At 38.4% G+C, this 22,733-nt stretch overlaps 1 protein-coding gene across 3 annotated transcripts in view; it reads left to right on the plus strand.

Moving 5' to 3' along the window:
• The window catches only part of LOC136782277 (agrin-like), a 208,079-nt gene that overhangs the window by 75,490 nt on the left and 109,856 nt on the right, over positions 1-22,733 (plus strand). For all 3 annotated transcript variants that reach the window (XM_066741593.1, XM_066741594.1, XM_066741595.1), the window contains exon 4: positions 3,864-3,896. In XM_066741593.1, coding sequence (XP_066597690.1) covers positions 3,864-3,896 — 33 coding nt within the window. The remainder of the gene's footprint in view (positions 1-3,863; positions 3,897-22,733) is intronic.

Here is a 22,733-nt window from a genome sequence, read left to right on the forward strand (position 1 = left end):
TCGCGTATAAGATGAAATCTTCTCGTGATTCTAACAGTTCTTGCAATATTAATAATCTTTATCATCTTTATTAGTATCTTATTTTATCTTACGTATACCTCTTCGTCAAATTAATATCATTAAACTCGTTTGAATATGCATCTGTAATATAATTTTCAAAGGATGAAAATTAACATTTTTATTCACTATAATATATAAATATATATATAATCACAGAGGGAGATATATATTTCTCTTGTACAAAACAACGTGCTATATATGTATCTGATTTAGAGTAGACAGAGCAACTTGATATTGTCAGAAGCTTTGGTTTCTGAAAGACGAAACTTACACCACTTACTTTTCGTTTACGAATCCAACGATTTGTTCCATCGAAAGGCGGGACAGAGAAGGATTAGTGGGAGGAGAAACTTAAGTGGCAGATTCAGGGTGATCGAAGGGGTGTGTGGATAGAAAAAGGATAGGAAAAGCAGAGACCAAAGCTCGTTGATAGGACTGCGCGGTTCTGGCAGACAAGAGGCTCGCGTCGATACAAAATGCTGTTTACGTCACTTTTTTCTTACCTTTTAAGTTTCTTCCCTTTATCTCCCATTCCACTCTCCCCTACTTTTTAAATTTTCTTTATACCTTCTCAAATCCCCTGATTATTCTTCCTAGCTATATTTCATTGCTCATTGTATCAGACCTGAACTTGGCGTTGAACAACAAGCAAATCATTCCGAAGCACGTCAATTATTCTACTTGTTATATACGATATAACGAAAAATTATTATTAACTTTTAATATCTACGGAATATTTTTTTTATACTATTTTGCAATATTCGATCATCTTTGCAGTCTCGATAGCTCGTAGCGATTTATTTTAATATCCAATGGCATTTCAGGACCTTTATGCCGAGGAATTCAATAAAATCATTTGGTTGAATGACTTTTACAAGGATTCTCGTATTAACAGTGGATTTTTGCTTCTAAGCCATGGGTTTTTATGTCTAGTGATATTTCTGTGCCTATTCATCGGTACGCGTCAATTTCCAGAGATTCCTGCGTTTTCTAAAGGCACCCTCGTAAGATTGACGTTCCGTACTTCGGAAAGGTCACAGGGGAGCCTGATCGACTTACCTCCCTTCCTTATACTCAGAAAAGAAACTCGTTATATTTGCCTTAAGATCAAAAGCCATTTTCGATTCGCACTTGCAGCCCCTTTAGAATTCTCAAGAAAATCTCAACTGCCAATCTAGACAATTATTCTTTCAGTCAATTGTGCTTATTTAACTCTCTGATTTTAATTGAACGAAACATTATATTTTCTTTAACAATTTCGCAAACTATTTATGTTCTGGTAATCTCAATTTTGATGATCGACAACTTCCCTCGACTTTTAATTTCATTTTTTACAAAATCCCCAACTGTTCGAATGTTTTTGCAGTTTTTCCTTTTCCTCTTTTGCAATCATTAATCCGAGGATACCCATGACCAGGCTTGAAGCTCCATGAATAAAATAAATGGATTTAGTGTTTTTTTTTTTTTTTTACGAAATGGACGTAGCCAAGTTTTCCGGTTCTGCAACTTGCCGCTCATCGCTAACGGGATAAAAAAAGAGCTCAGGACTGCAATTCCAGGGACAAATCGCGCCATCTACATTCAGATATATTTTCCGACCTCAAATTTATGAGAGTACCGACCTCGACCCTTCCTTCTCTCCCGTCTCGTCGGAAATCGACGAGAGTTTAACGTCCTTGCGAATGTAAAAACTTCCTGGGTCTGGAAAAATTGTTATGTGTTGCATTTGTAAGTGGAAAAGTGGCCAGAGCTTTTCCCAGATGCTGGCTGATATTGGCCATTTTCTAATTTATACGTAAAAAGCTCTTGAAAGGACAGGAGGAGCAAACGTAACGAAAGAAAGAATATTGATTTGGGACAAAGAAAAATATATCTTTGAATATTTTTAGAAAATTGATCGTTGACTCTACTCATGTATCTATATACTTTTCCTACAAACGAGACCCTCTTGCATTATTTAACTCGTTCTGTGTTATCCATACGAGATATAAATTTTATATTCGACATGTTTCCAAAAGAATTCCTCGTTATCCTTCATTTGTCAGAAAAATATAGCTCACGGATATTCATTATTCATCGGTTAAATCAAATACCTTGATAAAAAAAAAAAAGTAGTACAACTATATTTATTATTATACAAATCTAGAAAAAAGTTAAGCTTTTATTCTTCAATACCATAATTTTCCATAATGATTATCCTCATTAATATTTACATAAAAAATGTTTTTCAGCTGAAAAAAACGTGATGCATAAAAAATATTACCATTCTCTTGTTTCCAGATAAACATTTATAGCATAAATCTCTGTATTCTTGTGTCTTGTTTCGATCAGGTTTAGTCTGCTGGAAATGCTGTATTTTCTGTCAATATTTGCAAAGTATGAAAAGGGAGCACGAATACTGGAAGTAATGAAAATGTACAATCGGGCAGTTTCGGTGGAGGAGAACTGATGGAGTCTCTCTCTCTCTCTCTCTCTCTCGACAATCGTAACGTGGCTCACGAAAAGCATGCTGGTTGATTTACGAAGCGGTTTTAGCGGATTCGTCGGTGTTCATTTGGAAATCTGTCGTTTACGTGCATCAGTGACGTGTGCGGATGCAAATACTGGAAAGGACGTGTACTACAAGACCGTTAAACTTGTCCACGTGCACAACTGCGACTGTATTGGTGATTCGCCCCAGGTGTACAGTGCGTGAAAATAATCTCCACGGAAAACAAGCAGCCATCCTCTTTTTCCCTCGATATTTTCATCTTCGTCCTCATCATCCTCGCCCCACATCGACTCCCCCCACCGAGCTCCGAAAGAGCCACACGCGAAGCCTTACGTATTATTTTCCGTGGAAAAATTGATATTTCTTCGAGCTTTCCTGGCCATAAAAATTCTCTTCCTTTTTTATACCTCGCTGACTGAAGCTGTAGCGTGCAGTTTTAAAACAAATCGGGTAACACTTTGGGAAAGTTTGGCCATAAGCCGGGGAAGCTTGCGGATTGTAAACTGTAGTGGAGTTTTCGCGGTAAACTTCATTTCTCTGGACTGTACAGGTGTGGAATGTACGAGAACGGCATGTTATAGTAAGAAATATAAAGCGAAGGGATGCTCGTTCCTCGAAATGCATAATGCTATAGTCCTCTCTGGCGAGAATGTATATAGTGAATGTATATATATATATCATATATATATACATATATATATTGGATGGAGAAAAGGAGAATCCTGCGAGAGTCCTGGTAAGCCTGTCAGTTTCACGAGTCTCGCGAATCGATCCTTGCCTACTCAGACTGCGACTCGATCTTTTACGGGGCCGTAATCCTTTGTATTAAGGCTCGAAGTGTCTTTCGTCCTTACGGCTTCTTCCCTAACGATACTTTTTACTTCGCACAGCCCTGCCTTCCCTCTATACCCTCCACCAGTGTACCATGATGGCCTCTACCTCTCTGTGCCAAAGAAAAATTACATCCTACGAATGACCTTATTGAAGGCTTTACTTTTATATCTTTAATCCACCACTCAATTGCGTTAAAACACTTTATAGCCACGTGCAGTAATTTATATAAACTCGTATATTTTTAATCAGCAATAGAATTTTCAGTTTTCTTACATTGTATATTTATAATATAGTGTTTTTTGTATTGAAATGTTCATCATTTTAGGTAGGGAAGAATATTGACATTTTTTCTTGTAAATTTTGTAAACGTGAGTGTTGGATTATTGTACTCTTTTGTACAGGGAATGTATGTTTTGATATTTTTAAATAATTGTCTAATAATTTAGTTGTGATTAATCTGTTATTTTTCTCTTTTCAGGTAAGGATCTAAATTTCGACCGTAATAACGCTGGTGAGTTTCTCTTCTAACTCTTCTAACCGTTTATCGTGCAAGACTTTGCTAACTGTAACTTGGTTTATCCTTGATTTAAACTGTCCTTTCTTGTCTCCCTCTAGCCCTTATCAAACGTTCCAGTAAAATTTACAAGTTAATGCTGAAAAAGGTCTCGTTCTACTTTACGTTATATCGTTCAGTGCTCAAAGATTGCTTTGATAAAATATTTATCCGGATTAGGAAAAAGCAGAATTTACCAAAATTGAAAAAGAAAAAGTTTAGTAAGTGTGATCGTAAAATAAATGTCGAAGGTCAAACTTTGGTAATTGAATGATCTATCGGTTTTACGTCAGGAAAATGTGGTATATATATAGACGTTGATTCAAACATTTCAAGGACCATTGTTTAATCTTCGATGTTTGGAATATTTTTTACGACTTTTTTCGAAAGAGGAACGATTTATCAATTGAGGAGAAAATAAGAAAGAGAGGAGAGTAGTTTACGGTGAAGACCTTGCCGCGGGTCCTCCTGCAGGAAGTTATCTCTCTGAAGAACAAGGACGATCCGGAAGTTGGGAAGCTATAGAGAGATAAGAACGGCAAATTGCAGCCAATCTGGCTGATTAGGGCTCCAAGGTAGCAATCCAGGAAGGTCCCTGATGCTGGGGTGACATGGTATACTCCCCCCTCCTTTTCTATATATATATATATTAGGCGAGGAAAAGAAAATGGCGGAGGGTGTGGAAAACTCCACAAGGCAACTGTCCTCAGAGATTAGGATTCTGAGCAAAGCTCGAAAATTCAAGCTCGATCGTTGATAGGTAGGACCAATTCTCTTTGTCTACTTTTTATTCTGTCCTAAAAATAATTCCACCCTCGTTATACCTTCTATTTTTTGTTTGTTTCTTTTACTTATTCACACAACGCGAGGCCTACAAAACTACTGGTAATACATTTTTAACACAACCAATCGGTGTAAAATTGTGGAAAAAATTATTTACCCAGATTGACTCCAAAGTGGTGGTTGACAAAGCTGTAAATTTTAATAACAGTTATACTCGTTCCGCAGACAAATGCATAATCAAGGGTCTTCCTGGCTGTTGGGAAAATAAATTAGAAAATAGGGGAAACAAATAAAATGATCCAGACGCGCGGAGATATATTAGAGTCCCTTAACTCTGCTCACCCCTTGCAGCTAGATCAGGAATGAACTGCGAGTGCCAGTGGATTTCACTTTTTTTTTCAAAAGCAATGCATTTAAATTATTTATAATGGAGCTGCTTTTTCAATCTACGTCATAAATGAGTGAAAAGCTGAACGTTTGACCGTGGAAGATTTTACGACTTTAATTAACACACGAATTTATTTTCATAGTCATAAAAACAGAAATATTTATATATCTGTATACGAGAGTGAGAAGGGATTATATAGTGTTTTAATAGTGATATTTGATATGGGAAAAAGAATCGAGCCTAGAAAATTGCCAAAGGACTCGCGAAAGCATTAGGCAAATATTAGTGAAAATAATTTTAATTGGGGCATATTTTTTGCCAAGGGATGTAACGATGGTAATCACAGTAAACTATTCTCGATGTTTTCCCTCTCTCTCTCTCTCTCTCTCTCTCTCTCTTTATTTTTATTACTCCTCTTTCGTCCATGTGCGACAGATAGATGGAAAAAGTCCGACAGTGCAGAGACCCCATTTTCGGTGTTTGTGGTTTAATTAGGAGTCGGGAAATTAAAGCAAACGAACGCTCGCATGACACAAAATCGTTTTTTCTCTTTAGGATATGCAACCCTCCCCTATACCGCGATATTTCACTCTCTCTCTCTCTCTCTCTCTCTCTCTCTCTCTCTCTCTCTCTCTCTCTCTCTCTCTCTCTCTCTTCCCCCTCCACTCTCTATATTTATCCTTCCAGACACGACAAAATTCTGCATTTGAAATTTCTCAAATATCTTGAAAACGTTATTTCGATCGACGATAAAAAGAATTCAAAGTATGATTCTCGCTCATTAATGGAAAAAACGGGAAAAGGGAGAAAAATGTTTGCGTTGCCACAAAATGAGGCGAGAGGGGAGAGAGAAAATTTCACCGGAAATGTGTGGTAGTCTGGTAGAGAGAAGCGGTATCGGGTCGAATTATCGAGTAGTGCGTTTTGGGTTTTATGCAGATTCGTCGGTATAGTATCGAGAGTCTGGCTGTTCCAGAATTAATGTTGAGCGGACAAACGTTTCGCGGTTTTTCTCCTGAATTATTGTACCCCGGGGCACAACGAAACTGCTGTGCTCTCCACATCGTTCCACTCTTACGGAAAGCCTAGGCCAAAATGGAAACGTTGCTGCTCGATAATTTTCCAGTTGGAAAGAAAAACAGAAATTTGTGTCAGTTGATCGATGAAACTTTAAAATTTTTCCTTCTGCAATTGCTTGTATATATCATTCAGGTATTATTTTAAGCGCGAGTATATAAAGTGGAAGAATATTCGCATAAACACAAGACTAACGTGTTACAAATCGTCTCAGTCTTGCTCAAAACCTGCATCGAAATAAAATTATTTTGTTGCTCGATAATTTTCCAGTTGTAGAGAGAAAAACAAGAAAAATTTATGAGATTATTATCAGAAAAATCCCAAAATCCTCTCTGCAAGATTACACGTCTATAACGAAGTAATTATTTTAATTTTGGCTGTAATTTGGGAGAATTTTGGTGGCTGAAATGGGAGGGAGTGGGACGAATTAGCGAAGCTGAGATGGAAGGATGGTATAACGCGCAGTAGTAAGGACGAGTTTAATTCGTACGTGAGGATGGCAGCTTAATTCAAAGCATGCGTTACAGACGCTTCTACACGTGTATATTACAGATCCAGGCATTGTCGATCTTGCCTGAAGCAAGCAGATAAAGAGGAGAGGCATCGACGTTACTCGCGGCAACTCGTTTCGTCAAAATCGATATATACTCACTCCCCCCCCCCCCTTCTATCTACCCCCGTCGTGGCAGAGTAGACTCCCTCCCCCCCCCCCCCTCCTCACTGCATCAGTCCGATTGTTTACCTTTGATTGCGTTAAGACACGCTAATCCCAAATGAAATTGGGATAGTTCGTGCGTGTTACCTTAACACGGAACAGCTCCAGTTGCACGTGCTTCCGCCTTGAACCGACTGCGCCAGTTTTTCTCCCGTCTCTTCACCCATAAACAACCGTAGCTAGGAAATGAAGCGATTCAGCGGATAACGCTCCGTTTATGCTCGTTTTATCAACGAGATTTATATATACGTAACGCAATATTTTTTAACTCGTTATACGAACCACGAAATATTTTGTAACATTGATTTCGAGATTATTGTGGAATATTGTAATTGTATAAGACGATTGATAGAAGTATATCGAGGAAATATTGAAATTTGGTCTTGTTTCTTTTTTTTCGAAGAAAGATGAATTTTCTGTAATGGAGGGACTACCGCGAGATACGAGATGGGAAAACACCTGGTTTGGATAGCACCGTAATTCTTCTACGCTACTTTTGGTCCTTTATTGTTTTCCGCTACGTTTCTCGCTGACGCGAATTTTCAACTTTTTATACGCGAGAAGCAAAAAATGCTCGGATATGAATTATTAGATTTTGAGAGTGAAACGGTCGTGTACCATACGTGTGCTGGGTTGTTTTTAGAAGATTACTGCAAATCTGGAATTTTTATGATCACACTGCAGAATTCCTCGTTAGAATTTGGGAAAATAAAATTCATGTTTACGAGTGACTTTACTAACAACACTCTGCAGGCGCGTCAATGCTTGACTCGAATCACTGGTTATAGTCACATTGAAGAATTCCTCGTTATTTGTGCCCAGATGCGGTGATTTTAACGCGTAAAAATAAAAGTAAACTCGCGAATAATTCACGAACAATACTGTTTATCAGTGTTCGTCGAGAAGTAGATTTGAATTAATTTCGATTAACCTTACACCAACTCCGCAGGCGTCAGTGCTTGACTCGATTCACTGCGAGCAATCAGGCAGAGTGTCCCGAGTTTTGTGTTTCCAAACGGAGAATCCGCGGTTTTACAGGGAATTACCAGAAACTCCAACTTCAAGTGTCTATTCACAGTGCCTCCTGCCCGACTAATCCTACTCCTACTCCCCTTCCTTTTCACTGACCGTCCGATCTCTCCAATTTCCCACTCCTTTCTCGAGCCACACAGAGACTACAGGTCATTCGACGAGGAATCAAAAAATAATTATCCATTCTCACCCTCGAGAGATTCAAGAGCCCATCGGTGATCCAATTTTTTCCCCTCTATTCGCCACACTCCAACCGTATGCAAATTCAGCAGAACGCTAATTTTAGCAGAACTATTTGCCTTCACTTTTTCGCCCCTTCGACGCAATTAGCGATCGTCGCGAATTAGATGCTCCAGATCGAACGTTCTTCGTGCACCCTGCAAAATCGTTAATTACCCTGCAACAAATAATCCAGGAAATAATTTTGTATACGACTGTACACCGACCACACGAACGATAATCATTAGGAAAAATGAGAATTTTTGCGAAAAGAAATTATTTTTCCAGAAGATTCCACAAGTGGGTTGGCCATGGGGGGAGGGGGATTTTTAATTTACCTCTCGTATCGTAGAATCACGGTTAATTTTCCGGTAAATAAACGCTGTACCCTGGAAGGACCGGTATCGCCGGGGGAAAGAATCGATAGTCCATTATTTTGGCTTAAGTTGCTCGATTTATATGTAAGCTCCATCTTCCGGACTCGCCTCTTGAGTAGAAATTCGAAGGCATCGCCGCTGCTGAATTTACTCCTGAGATTTAAGACTCGACTCGCTCTCCTGCGCGTGAAAATAAGAAAATTTCGAGCGTTACTTTTTCCCCGGTTCAACGGACTTGAGATATTCAAATCTTGGGACCGTTTCCCTTATAAAACATGACTGCGGATTAAGCAAGGTATTCATGGCTTTCAGCTACTTCCGGTCTCACTCGAGAAATCCTAGCTTCGCCATGGAGAAATATCTTATGAGCATAAATAAATCAACCATGAGGGTTGTATAAGCTCTTTAAATTTAACACGATCAATTCTTTCAGGCCTCTCGCTATTTTTCGTCATTAAGATAAGAGAATCGATATTTCCTCCTTATATAATTCCCTTCGAAAGCTCCGTGGTGGAAAGAAACGAGCCGATTGCAGTTTTACGTCGCAACTTTGCCATTTTTACGAGTGAAATTTATCAATAAAATTGCCCCTCGCGACGTTCAGCTCACTTAACGAGATGGGATTTTATCGCATAAACGCTGTTTTAATTTTGAAGCCGGCCTTAAGGCTCTCACGACTCTCTTTGGGGGTGCTTGACGTCATCAATCACGCGACAATGGCGACAGTAGAGGGAGCGTTGGCAAAGACTAAAACTCCAGTTACTCGTGCAGGGTCAGCCAAGGCTTACAATGGAAACTTCGGCCATTGTGTGCCGAAGGCCTTGCTGGACCACGCTCGCTGGAAATAAAGGGAAACCGCGAGAAAACTGGAAGAGCTGAAAAAACGGCTAACTTACCCCCCCCCCCCCCCCCACCCCCTCGGATACGTGCGAAAGGAGAGCCAACTTTTCTTTTGTTTCCCCTGCACCAGCTCAAAACTCTCTCCCCCTCGTTCTCCCACCACTACAGCAACTCCATTTTAGATTATCCAAAAGAGGTCCTTCAGAAAATATATACGAGTTTGTATCCAAATTATTTTCCCCTGACTTTGATTTATTCCCATCGTCCTGCACAAAAGACACTCATCCCCCCTCTACTCGTTTTATTCCTGCTGTTTCTGTAAACTTTGGCTGTTTTCAATGTTAAAATCTTTTTAATGAAAAATATTGTACATTCATTTGCTTCTTTTTTCATCATCTTTTACGTTTTTATGCTCGATATTTATAATTCATTACTGTTGCGTAAGTTTTCCAGCAGCTAATTTCATGTATTTGGCTTAGAACATTGAATACCTGCTTTAATCGATCAAAATACCTATTTACATTAGTATGCTTTAGAAACAAGGACTCGATACTATAAACTTTAATTAAAGTTAAATCGACACAATAAATTACCTTCGAGAAGTCTGTCGCTTTACCTATAAATGGGTTTGAAATTCTGTTTCCAAGTACAAATCGCCCTTGGCAAACCTTAAGAGACTGGAGCCTCACTGTCTAATTACTTTGAGGCGAATCAGTTGTACCGTTTGCTCGGCAAACTCAATTATTATTGCCAATCCTCTATTAAGCTACTAAATCTTTATCAATTCCTGAGATTCGAGTAAAACTTTCAATACAATTCGTGCATTGAGTGTCTTTGGTTTGCTAGAACAGCTTTATGCAAGGTGTCAGTTTAATTCACATGGTAAACAGTTTAGTTTGTACAAAGCAAATGTTTTTATGAATTAATTTATTCTACTATTTTTTTATTATTCACTATATCTCTGTTTTAGAAATTTATTGTAGATGAAAACTTTGTGACACAAGAATTTTACTCTTAAAATCTGCATCCAGCCTTTATAAATTTATCAGTTCGACATATGTCAACCAGACTCCTCGTATATTATCTATTTCACACTGAATCCGAACAAAAGCTGCGTCAACATTGCTTCGCAAGGTTTGACCATTTTTATATTTTTGTCGTTTTAAGGTCGTTTTGAATATTCATAACTGAAAATTTTTATGGCGGGTTGATCCAACAGCTCCAAACTTTTCTCTCAGGAAAACAGAGCTCCTTCAGAAGCAAGGTTGAAGCGGATGATGTCGAAGTCTGACGGAATGATCAACGCTGCTTCTGAGATCATAAAATGATCGTTAAAACTTGCTCAGTAAAATTTCACGTTTACAGAGCTTGTGTCCATCAAAATTATAAAGAGTTGTGAGACCGAGCCTTTTGCAAACGCTGCCCACGAAGTCCTGATGATCGTCATAAACCCACTAACCAGAAATATAAGATTTTACTTTCCAGTCTGGATCCACCTGAGCTTTTAAGAGCCAAAGTTTCTAATACTAAAAGAAAATGCTCGAGAGCATTCCTTGGCATTCACAAGAAAATGAAAAAGAATATACCATGTCAAGACACTTAAATGCATAATTGTCTCATTAGTTGGAGTAATAGTCGATAAAACATTTATAGTAGTACGACATTATGCAACAAGATTTCTTATCACCACGAGCAATTTAAAAATTTGTTTGCTGCATCGTTTAAATAAATCTGGTACACGTGGAAATTTAAATTATTACTAAAACAGATGAGCTCGAGCAATTCGAATTTATGAGACGCCTCGTTATACCAAATATTCGTAAGAAAATGAAGAAGTATATACAATTCGTAATATTTAAATGCATAATTATCCTACTGTTCTAAACAATATCTTATAACCACGAAGAATTTATAAAAATTTGCAAGCTGAAACATCGAAATAAATCTCGTATGCTGTAGGAATCTAAATTATCCCTGGAACAGATGAGCTTAAACAATCGAAATTATATGAGAGGCCTCATTATACGAAGAACACTCGATTGAAAGTTATCGCGAAAATGTTATTCAATTATGGGATGTCGGCTGCAGTTACTGCATTATCGGGAATGAAAGCTTATCCAGGAGAAGAGCGAAAGAGAATTCGTTAAAAGTTTTAATATCGCTGAAGCTCGGTCTGTCTGCTGAATTATCGGGCTGTTGGAGAAAATCTGCAGTGGGTCAAAGGTAATCGGGTCTTAATTAAACTGCACTAGTAGCCAAGCATCGGATATTGCTCTATGCAGTACATCGATAGTGAACGTTCCCGTGGCTGCCTCTCCATAATACATTCACCGTGCCAGTCTAGTAGTATTCCTTCAGGATCGGAACAGGCAGTCGTCACCCCTCGAAATCATATTCAATTATCTCACTACCCCAGCTTCTGCTAGATTACAAATATTCAGCTATGAGGCCCCCCTCCTTTCCCCCTATTTAGCATGGTTAAAGTGCTTTCCTTATTACAAACCCTTTAAACAAACTTCAAGTTTATTTTATAAGACGAAACTTACATCTCTAAAATTCGCAACACGAGTTTATTACACGGAGTATCGTCTTACTTGATTAAGAATTGATCCTATAAATACCAAGATAAACTTAAATTCCATAAGATTAAATTTCAGACTTGGCTAATTTAAGACACAGTGGAGAATGCTCGAGTAAAAATCGATTTATAATTAGTTTATTAATTCCACATCTTTTTTTCGGTATTCTATTTTATTAAATTACGTCCAAGCTTACCTTTGCAAATAATTAGAACGAGCTAAGTCAATAGTATAAAGGAATCAGGAACAAAGCTTGTACGCCTATTCCGCATATGGCTTAGTAAGTTAGACTGGTGGAGTTTGAGCTGGAAACGTCTGAAGCTTAGGGAACTAAAGCAAACTATCGTTACAGCTTACCTGTCTTGACATACCAGCTAAACGCTACGAGATTCAAGTACTGCGTGGGATAACAAAACTCGTGTCTATCATAACCCAGCAGATTCTCAATAATATTCCACAAACAACTCAAGAGTAATTATTTTAATCGCCAATTATATGGGGAATATTTCTGAACCAGTATATATATATATATATATATATATATATATATATATATACATAATAGAAAATTGTCCAACGAGGAATTTCAATAAAGAAGCTTGATGCAGGGTGGAGGGTCTGCGAGTGGAACGAGGTTGGTTCTAATTGAGCAGGGCAGGATCTTGAGAGGAAAGTACCAGCATGGCTCGGACGCAGACAAAATTATAGCAGCTCACGTACAAGCCCAAACTGGGTTCGAGGCATCTCGTAAAAAAACTTGAAGAACCACGCCAGCCTGTCTCTCCCACAAGCGGGATGAACTTTGGTCTGCTGTCGAGTGTGACAGCAAGTTTTTATAATTACAAAGGCCCTGACCCCAGATTGGCCGGAATCTCATCCGTATCGTCTTATTCCAGCCAAAGCATTGCTGAAGTCAGGGTTTCGTCAAGTCGTGATTCCATCCTTCGATTCCCCCCCTCCCCCCCCTCAATCTTTCAGCAAAGTTTCGCGATAAAATATCTCCGATCGATATCCCTCCACCCTTCCACACTCCCCTCGCCAAATTAGACCTACAACTCACTCTTCCTCTCTAAGTAATTGCATCCTGCCAATTTTATCGCGAATTTCATCAGCTTTACTTTAGCTGATTGGACCCAGCACTTTTCCACCGCGACTTTTCCTTTCTTCCTACTTTATGCCCATTCCTTCGATAATGTTTATGCAATGTCATCTTGCAATTTTTATCGTTGATCCAACCCAACCTTCCTTACGTTCCGACGAGGCCTATGGTCTATAGGCACACACAAGGAAGCTTTTTATTTGATTAATTCCTTTCTATCTGGGATTTTTCTCAATATCCCCATGGAAGACACCGTGAATATTTTGGCAGGAAATATTGCAAGTTTGACAATAGTTGTGTAAATGATATTGCGTGATTTTCTAAAGGACTGGATCTGAATTTATTTTGTCTTGGGAATAAATTTCTTTCGACCGTTCCTCAACGATTCCCATGATCTTTGCCAATGTATTAATTATTGGTCGATTAATTCCCCCCCCCCCCCCCCTTTTTCTAATAATCACAATCAGACGACATCTTTCAACGTTCCATCAGCAGGCACAGTGAAAATTTTGGCAAGAAACATTGCAAGTTTGGTAATAGTTTCGTGAATGATATTACGTGATTTTCTAAGGAATGGCCCCAACTTATTTTGTCCTGGGAATAAATTGGTTTTCGACGGTTCCTCAGCGATTTCCATGGTCTTTGTCAGTGTCGCCGGAGTAACTGGCGTGAAATGACATCAAATAACAGCCGCGTGCCATGAATAATATTCGCGGCGTGTGTGCCGTCGCACTTTTGCGCAGCTGTATTTTCACCTGAATTTATTGCCCGCCACTACGACATAATAAATTGTTGGACGTTTGCGCGGTTTTTGACGATCCCTCCGCCATGCTGCTTTTTTCAACGAGTAAAACCAGCCAGCGTCCACGTGTCTATAATATACTATCCTTCAATCTCATTTTTTAAATGGGCAAACCCCCTCCTCCCAATCTCATAACTCGAACGTTTTTTAAATATCGATCAATATTTGCTCATCGATTCAAACTTCAATATTTACGTAGCTGGCAAATTTTTTTATATGCTTTAAATCAGCAAGAAAGATTCCGCTAAATTTCATTGGTTCACCGAAGAAGTTTCATTACACTTTTCTCAAGCTTTTTAATGTCTGCAAAAATGTATGCGTTACAAGATTTTCGGTTAAAATGGTTTTGTCGTTTAATTTGGTAATGGATACCTCCCAAGGGCTAATAAAATTATGAATTGATCCAATAACTCGAGCGTTGTTTAAATTTCGATGAAAATTGTCCTATCGATTCAAATTTCAATATTTACATAGTTTACAATATTTTTCCACGTTTTTAATCATCAGCAAAAGATCATGGTAAATTTGATTGGTCCTCCAAAAATGTCCACTGATATCTATATTTGCACTTTTCTCAATTTCTTTATTTATACTTCGAAATATCCTAGTTTAAAATGATTGTTGTGTTTAATTTAATAATGGACACACCCCAAGGATTGACAAACCAATGAATTAATCTCCTAACTCGAACCCTGTGTTAAAAGATCCTTAAAAAATCCCCCTGGAAATCTATATTTACACTTTCCTCGAGTTCTTTATTTGCAAATATTTATACGTCGGAAGATTGTGGCTTAAAATGAGAGTTTGGTGGTTAATTTGGTAATGGATACTTCGCGAGGGTTCATAGACGGAGAGATTAATCGAGGAAAGGTTATTCAGCGAGTTTTGGGATAATCATGCGGTGCTTGATGACAGAGTAAACGCAGGGAGAAGGGGTATCTTCGATATCCTGGTCGACGACCTTGGCTCGACGGGCAGGAAATCTATATGGAAATGATGCGTTGACGTGGTTCGCTAGGATTTACGAGAAACCACTAGCGTTCTCGCACTCGAAGATCTCCTGTAAGCTCATATAAGACAGCTCTTTGCGCAAACACGAACAAGATAAGAGGGTTGAAGATGAGATTGGGAGAGGAGAAGAGGAATTGGAGCTGATAGGAAGCTTTACTAAAGCGAGTATCATCTCATCGAAAAACACGTGCTGCAAGCAATTTAACCATACAAACTGGAGGCATCGAATATATTTCAACATCCATCAGTAATTCACCCAACACTAATACAGTCTCGTCGATAAGAAATTATTATTTATTTCCTAATTTCTCATAACGAGCCAAACTCTCTCTCTCTCTCTCTCTCTATTGAATAAATAATTTACAAAAATTCTTAATCACTAACAAATTTTTCCGTTTTAATTTCTATATATAAATGATAATTATATAACGAAGCATTTGCAGTGTGATAAAAATTGTGTATATTTCAAGATAATAAAAATGTGTATATTTTTACAATTTTACGAGACTGAAGTTATGTTAATTAAGAGGATAGGTGTCGAGAGCAGAGTGTAGAAGTTAAGTAAATAATTCGATAGAGTGAGCGAAGGAAGTACGTTTTGTTACTGAAGAATGTTATTTCGCTCTCGGTAAGTAAACTTGGCTCGGGCAAAAATTGATAAGAAGGCAGTCGGGCAAGTATAAAGTCGGTGTTAAAAGGGGATTGAAAAGTGTATCGGTAAGAACTTGGAGAATACTGGTAGCCAATCGCCGCGGAGATCGTCGAAAAGCACTTTTGCGTCGACTGCAGTAGAAACGTGACTTTGCGAGCGCGAACCTTTGAATTGACTTTTTACTATTCCCTCCTGATAGACACAGCTTACCCCGGTAACTCTCCTCTATAAAACAATTTTATCCTTACGCTTTTTATTAAACTATTAAACCGAGTATTTCGTCGCAATCAAATTTTTAATCAAGAAAATTCTAAATTAATCCACTGGTCCCTGCAAATCTTTAGAAATTTTCCATGCAAAAGATTTTGTCTGATTTATTCTTGTTTCGACAACAATGCTCCATTCTTAAACACTGCAGTGTAACAACCAAGTTGCTTGGCTGTTCAACAAATTATCGAAGCACACTCGTGGAAACGCTTCGGAGCCACCGTAGCACACCGGAAATAAGCGCTATAATATCTCGTAGCATGAATTTTGGTGCAGGAAGCGTGAACGACGAAATCTTCCTCGCTCAAAATTCTTTCTGCCTGCGGAGCTTTGGCAAAAAATAAGCCTTTGCTGCCTCTTACGTTTTTAGTTTCAAGCAGGACAGATATAAATCTGCAAAATTCTACCTTTTTTTTAACCAGTCAAAGTTTGCATATACAACATTTTCTATTTTATAAAGTACGCGAGTTCGAAGACAGAAAATTTAACAAATACAGAAAGATTATTTTTATATAACAGGAATTAGTTGCAAGTGTCAAATTCAGAACGGACGTTATCTTATCATCGATCAATCGCGTGTTGAAAACGTATTTCAGCCACGTTTCTGAATCGACGCTCTCGTTTAATTGAGAGCTGGTCGAAATAAACTCTCAACGCTGACTGAAACAAACTAGGCACGAGGGGTGGGGGTGGAGGAATTGCAAACTGCAGACGTAGGCAAAAAAATATTGCAACCTTTGAGCCGGATGCATCACGGTAGTGTACACTTCCGGTTTCGACTACTGAAACTCTCGTTTGAATGATTTAGCCTGCTTTATCTCGGAGAATCCCAACCACAGGGGTAAAAGGGGGTGGCAAATCGAGTTTTCAATTTCGTGCGGGAATATTCGGCCGTGCGACCCTCGCCGGCTCGTATGGAGAATTTCAAGCAGCCCCTTCCACCCCCACCTTTGTCCCTTCTCTTAAAATTGTAGGATTCGTTATCGGACCCACATCTATGGAAGATCTTTCGATATCAAGGTCGTTTAACCAAATAAGCTTCTTCATTGTGAAATATTTCTTGTATGATTTATTCTTTTTTTATTTATAATTAAAAAAAACCTGATTAATTTTGAGCGCATTGTAGGGAATTTTTGCTGGATTTTATATAAATCTGCACTATAATACAGTGTTATGGAATATATAGTTTATCACTCGTATACGTCACGGAAACAAAATCATACTTCTCTATGAGACAGAGCTTGTATTTGACCACTAGCCAAACACGATACTCGTGGAGCTCGCGGCACGAAAATTTTCAATCGTTATATATATATATATATATATATGTATATACATTTCGTGGTTTTTATCGATTATTTTTATCTCCACCCAATCATCGACGTATAAAAGATTGCGCGCGTTTGTATTTTAAATTCTGCTATACACAAATGAATTTATCTTGGCGTGAAAAATTCGCTAAACTTTTAAATCTACATAGAAATAAATATTGCTCTGAAATATATTAATGCGCAATTTTCCTATACATATATATATAGAACATTTGAATCGATGTATTATTTATACGAATCCTTGCAGCGAGAAGGAAAGTTTGACGCAAAATTTTCCCGCACACCAATTAATAATGTCCCTGTGTACAAAAGCGTTTTAACGAGTTTAAACGCTTTTCGCGAATAATTTTTGTTTGATTTGCAACAAGATGGCCGAGTTGTTGCGCTTTCGTCAACAAAATTGGTCCAGGTGGATGCAAGCTTGTTTCCATTCGTATAAGCGAAGAAAATACAGCGGAGTGGTGATAGCGATAAAAAAAAGGTTTTTTCTGCATCGTTTGCTCAGGAATAATAGAGTTTAACGAGCGATCGAGGAGTCCGTGGGTGAATGCGAAGAGAGGGATTACTAATTCGCCGGAAAATTAATTTCAAAGAGAATAAAACTCGAGGAAGAGACGAGAAACAATTTCCACGCCACGAGTGTGCCAATGCGTAAACTTTGGGAGGCCAAAACTTGGTGGGAATATACGAATACGATACTTCCGCTCTAGCTAAATCACGATGTCTCTAGCTGCAACTGGTGAGAATTATTCCAAAAGTTTTGCTCCGGAGCTGACCCGAGCGACGATGAGAAGCTGCTCATATTCCCAATTCGACGTTGCCCGAGCGTGGGCACACGTGCGGTGACATTTCCCATTCGCACAAGTCCCGGAAACCTCGGCGAAAATCGCATCTCTCCCGTCTCTAGCTTCGAGTTTCAACTCAACCAACTTCCCCGTATCAATCCTGAAAACACGCCGGAATTCTTATCCCCCTCCCCCCCTCTATCTCTACCTTACTAATTTATTCCTATATTTCCCATCTTCGTCCTACGAAACTTATTATCTCAACCGTTATCTCATCAACGCATTTTCAACATTTATATTATTCCTTCTCTTTGTGCGTATGTTGGTAAAAATTGTCCACGGTGGGACTCACTCGTTCGGCGAAATTCCATCGATGATCTTTCCGCAGGCGACGATGGGGATGACCATGATGATGTTCGATGAAACACATTCGCGAAAAAATTACTTGGAAATAGTACTAAGCGATACGATGTTTGAAATATCATGCACCGAACGACGCGAACTTTTCAAATGGCACTACGCGCACTGTTCGACGTGGATTTTTGAAGTTTCGCTTGTCGCGACGCGGTGTTAAAATGTCGATGTACGTCGCGAATACTCGGTACACGTGCACTGTAACCTCTGGGTGAGGTCGACTACTGAAAACACGAAGAAAAACAAAATATTACTCTCTTAAATTCTATCGATTTTATTTTCTAGCTCGTTCAACTTTAAAATCAAAACATTGAGACTTATAGGTTATGAGAGTCCTCGAGGCTGTGTCCTTGATCGTTGTACCAAAACACTACTGCACGCAGACACAACACTCGCTGCGTATCGACAGTGTTTACAAGTTTTTCGGCTTAGATACGAATTCTTCTTACACGTAAATACATACTTTTATTATTATCACATAATGCAGTTCATTGTATATTGTATTTAAAAAACGAAGTAATTATTAATTGAGAAAAGTCGGAATTCCTGTAAAATTATTTTAATATAATAATGAAGTTGCATGTGTATGATATAAATAAAAGAATTTATCTATGTATAACAATTCGTCTAAATGAACAAAAAACCTGTAAACATTGTCGGTGCACTGTTTTCACTCACTCCCTATTCACCTATTATTTATTAGATAAATGAATGCGAGGGAGGAGGGGGTGGAGCAATGGACGCACATTGACATAATTTCAATTATCCTCCTATTAACAATTTAATGACATGTCGATTGTCCGCCATCGTATTTTTAGACACTTCGTCTTGATCCACTTTATCTGTCAGTCCCTGTATACACAGTTCTCGTTAACCAAATTGTTAAAAGCGAAGAAGCATTTGGAAATTGCATCTCTCTTGTTTAGCTTCGAGTTTCGATTCTACCAACTTCCTTGTATAAATCCTGAAAACACGTTGAAATTCTTATTCCCACCCTACTACCTTTACTAATTTATTCCAATATTTTCTATACACCATCACGAACCTTATTATTTCACCCCTTATCTCGTCCCCCATTTTCAATATAGACATCAATTTCTCAGGAATATTGCTAAAAAATGCAAACCTCTTCTCAATCGCACCTATACTATATATATATATATATATACGGCCGTCATTAGCAAAGTGATTTAAAAAAGGAAGAAACGCTTGAAAATCCCATTTCTCTCGTCTATAGCTTTGAGTTTCAACTCGACCAACTTCTTCATATCAATCCTGGAAACACGTGCTGAAATTCTTATTCCCACCCTACCAACCTTACTAATTTATTCCAATATTTCCCATACTCCATCACGAACCTTGTTATTTCGCCCATTTCCATCTAAATATAGACAGGAATTTTTCAGAAAAAATAGCTAAAAATTGCTAACCTTTTTTCAATCGTATCTATACTCCACTCCTCGTTAGCAAAGAGATTTAAAACACGAAAAGTATTTGAAAATTATAGTTTGAATTATATTTTAAGGCTAACGAAGGTCATTAAATTTTCAATGATCGCCATAATGGGGATGAAATATAGGGTTTGCAGGAGGAAAGACTAGGGAGGAAGGCATATAATCTCTACAAATTGGCTATCGATGAATCCCCTTTCACCATTCGCTCGAGTTTCAGCATTGTAAAATCCATTTCAAGCCGAAGGAGCCCGCAGGGTTATTCGTGTCAATTGTACGATTAAATTTCGATGACGTTGAACATTTGTAAACACGTTATTCTAGTAATGTATTCCTCGCAGTATCCTCTTACTCGTCGATTTATCTCATGAAATAAACTCTCTCTCTCTCTCTCTCTCGCTCAGCAATAAAAATAACGTTTGAAATGATAAAATCCAATTACCCCAGTCGGCTCCTTATATTATCTAACTCGACAATCAGGAAACGAGGAATTAATGCAGGAACAATAAAATCTCGTTCCCCGGGACCAATATGTGTATATACCATCGTATGTAATAATAAAAACGTTTCGACCAAACAAGAAGTTCATTAATTTCTGGTAAACAATGCCAAAGGGTGTGGAGCTGCAATTTGATTCCTGCAAATCGATGTTTTCTTTCATCGAATGCAATTGGGACCAGCCAATCTAAAAGTATGCGAGAAAAAAGGAGCTCGAGGATGTATTAGCGTGGCTTCCTCGTATAGAAATTTCTATTATGATCGCCAGAATCCTTGCAGCATTCATTTTCCATGCTCGTATTCCGTGCTGGCTTAACGGAATAGGATAATTGTGCTATATTCCAAGGATTTCTATTGTTCGAACAATAGAATGCTATGTGGGCACAATGCGCTCCACCGACGACGACGGTGGGTTTGAAAATTATGGATATATGCGGTTACACGTAACAAAACCACTACACCGAGTGGATTAACTCAAACAGTCCCTGCTCGCGGTAAGATTCTTCTTTGCTTCTCCCTTTTGCCAAGCTTTTAAGAGCTCAACAATAGATCCACCTGCTTCCGGTTAAGGCCTATTAACAGCCACAAAACTTTCCTCGACTTTCTCCTCGTATATATACTTTTACCGCGTTAAATGTATATCATATCCAGTGAACTTTTTAACGGTTTACCAGAAAAAGTGCGACTGAGAAATTTTATTTTCCACTTTATTCCTTGGGAATCGTGGATCAAGTGTGTAGGGTTGGACGTACATTTTATGATAACTCTGTAAAATGGTGTAACGGAACGAGGGTGGTTTTTGTGGAAGAATGTGGAGTGAGTGGACGATGAATTTTGTACTTATCGATACGATTTCGAGACACAAAGAAATCGCATCGCCACCAGGAAGTAATTATCCGGTGCTCCGTCATCAGAAAATCATCTCGAGTGTTCCAGGTGGAAAAGGGTGAAAGGGTAAGAAAGCGAAGGGGGAGAGGATCTTACGAGATGCAACTCTGCGGCTTCGGCTGTCGGAGGGTTCTCCAAGTTGACCCTCGACTGTACTCGTGGGACTCCGCTATAGGGGGAGGGAAATAGGGGTTGGAGGGGAGGGGGACACCAGGTTCTTGTCTCTGTCGTTGAGTGCACTTCCGGCCCGCCCGCGGCATGCAAATATTGACTATCCCCTCCTCCGTCACATCCGCACCCCTCTCAGCCTTCTACCCCCACCCCTTTTATCTCTCTTACCTATAGCACAGTCTTCTTCTTGTCTGACTATATACGAATCAAATTAAAGATTTAATTTTGTGTGGAAAATGCAAAAACAGGAAAAATTCAATGTATATATGTACAGCTAAATATAGAAGGGGAGTGAAATTTTGTTGCAAAGGTAATATTTTATTAGAAAGAAAAGTATTGATAAATTTTTTTTATTAGTTTTCCAAAAATATCATTTTTAATTCCTCTAGTTATTCTATACACACGTTCGACCTTATTCGTTTAATTAAACGTCCCGGCTGCACTAGCAGCATTTAATCCGCCTTTACGGTTCTCTAAATTAATTCTTTTGGTTCTGGTGTTCTCAACTCCTCTCGACTGGTCGTTTTGAAGGAAGGCGAACGGCACATGCGTGGAAATATATGCGCTTTTCGTAAAAGTGGAAGGCTATTCATGAGTATTATTCTGTGGCTGAGGTAAAAAAAAAAAAAAAAAAAAAAAAAAAAATAGTCGTTCGGTAAAGAGTTCAAGTGAAACAGGATGAGTACTGTTTGGGATGTAGTTGATTGGAGGGGGTGAGAAAGAGTCAATTTGATGAATGTTGAAATTTCACGGGGAATCAATCAACTCTCGCGCAACATTCGCTGTTCCAAATCATCCATCACACGAGAGTTCAATGCCAGGCGTTCCCAGTGCCTTGATGTTCCACACTCCGAAACATACGTATACCACATTATTAGGTTCTTTCATACATACACATGTATATATAACGAATCCAGTGTCCTGGACCATTCTACTCATTCGAGTAATATTTTAATAAATCAACCCAGTTACACAGCTTTGTGATATTCCTGTACACTGAGAGAAAGTTTTATTTTTTTGTGAAAAAAAAAATGGGTATTCCATATTATCATGGCTCCATTGGAAAAACTCACTAAATTTTACAAAGATTTTCTCTATATTTTTATTTTTCATTCTCAGATATTCTCTATTAATTATGTTATAATAATAAGATCGTCATTTATTTCAGAATTACAGAATTTTAATGAATATATCACTGAGTTTTTTTCGTCATTTTTAACATAATTAGTGCAACACGTTTTCAATGAAATTTGTACAAAGATATATCTGTGTAACTCCATTTGTTTTAACGAGGCTTGGATATAAGACTCGAAGAATGAAATCCGACAAAATTTCCTGTAGAATCGAATGAGAAAATGGATAACACTTTAAGGGATAATGATGAATGAGAAGATTATGAAGCAAATACTTTGGGAC

This window comes from Prorops nasuta, unplaced genomic scaffold (assembly GCF_024137725.1).
Source record: "Prorops nasuta isolate Cenicafe-Biocafe unplaced genomic scaffold, Cenicafe_Pnas_1.2 PNAS00025, whole genome shotgun sequence".
Classification (NCBI taxonomy): domain Eukaryota; kingdom Metazoa; phylum Arthropoda; class Insecta; order Hymenoptera; family Bethylidae; genus Prorops; species Prorops nasuta.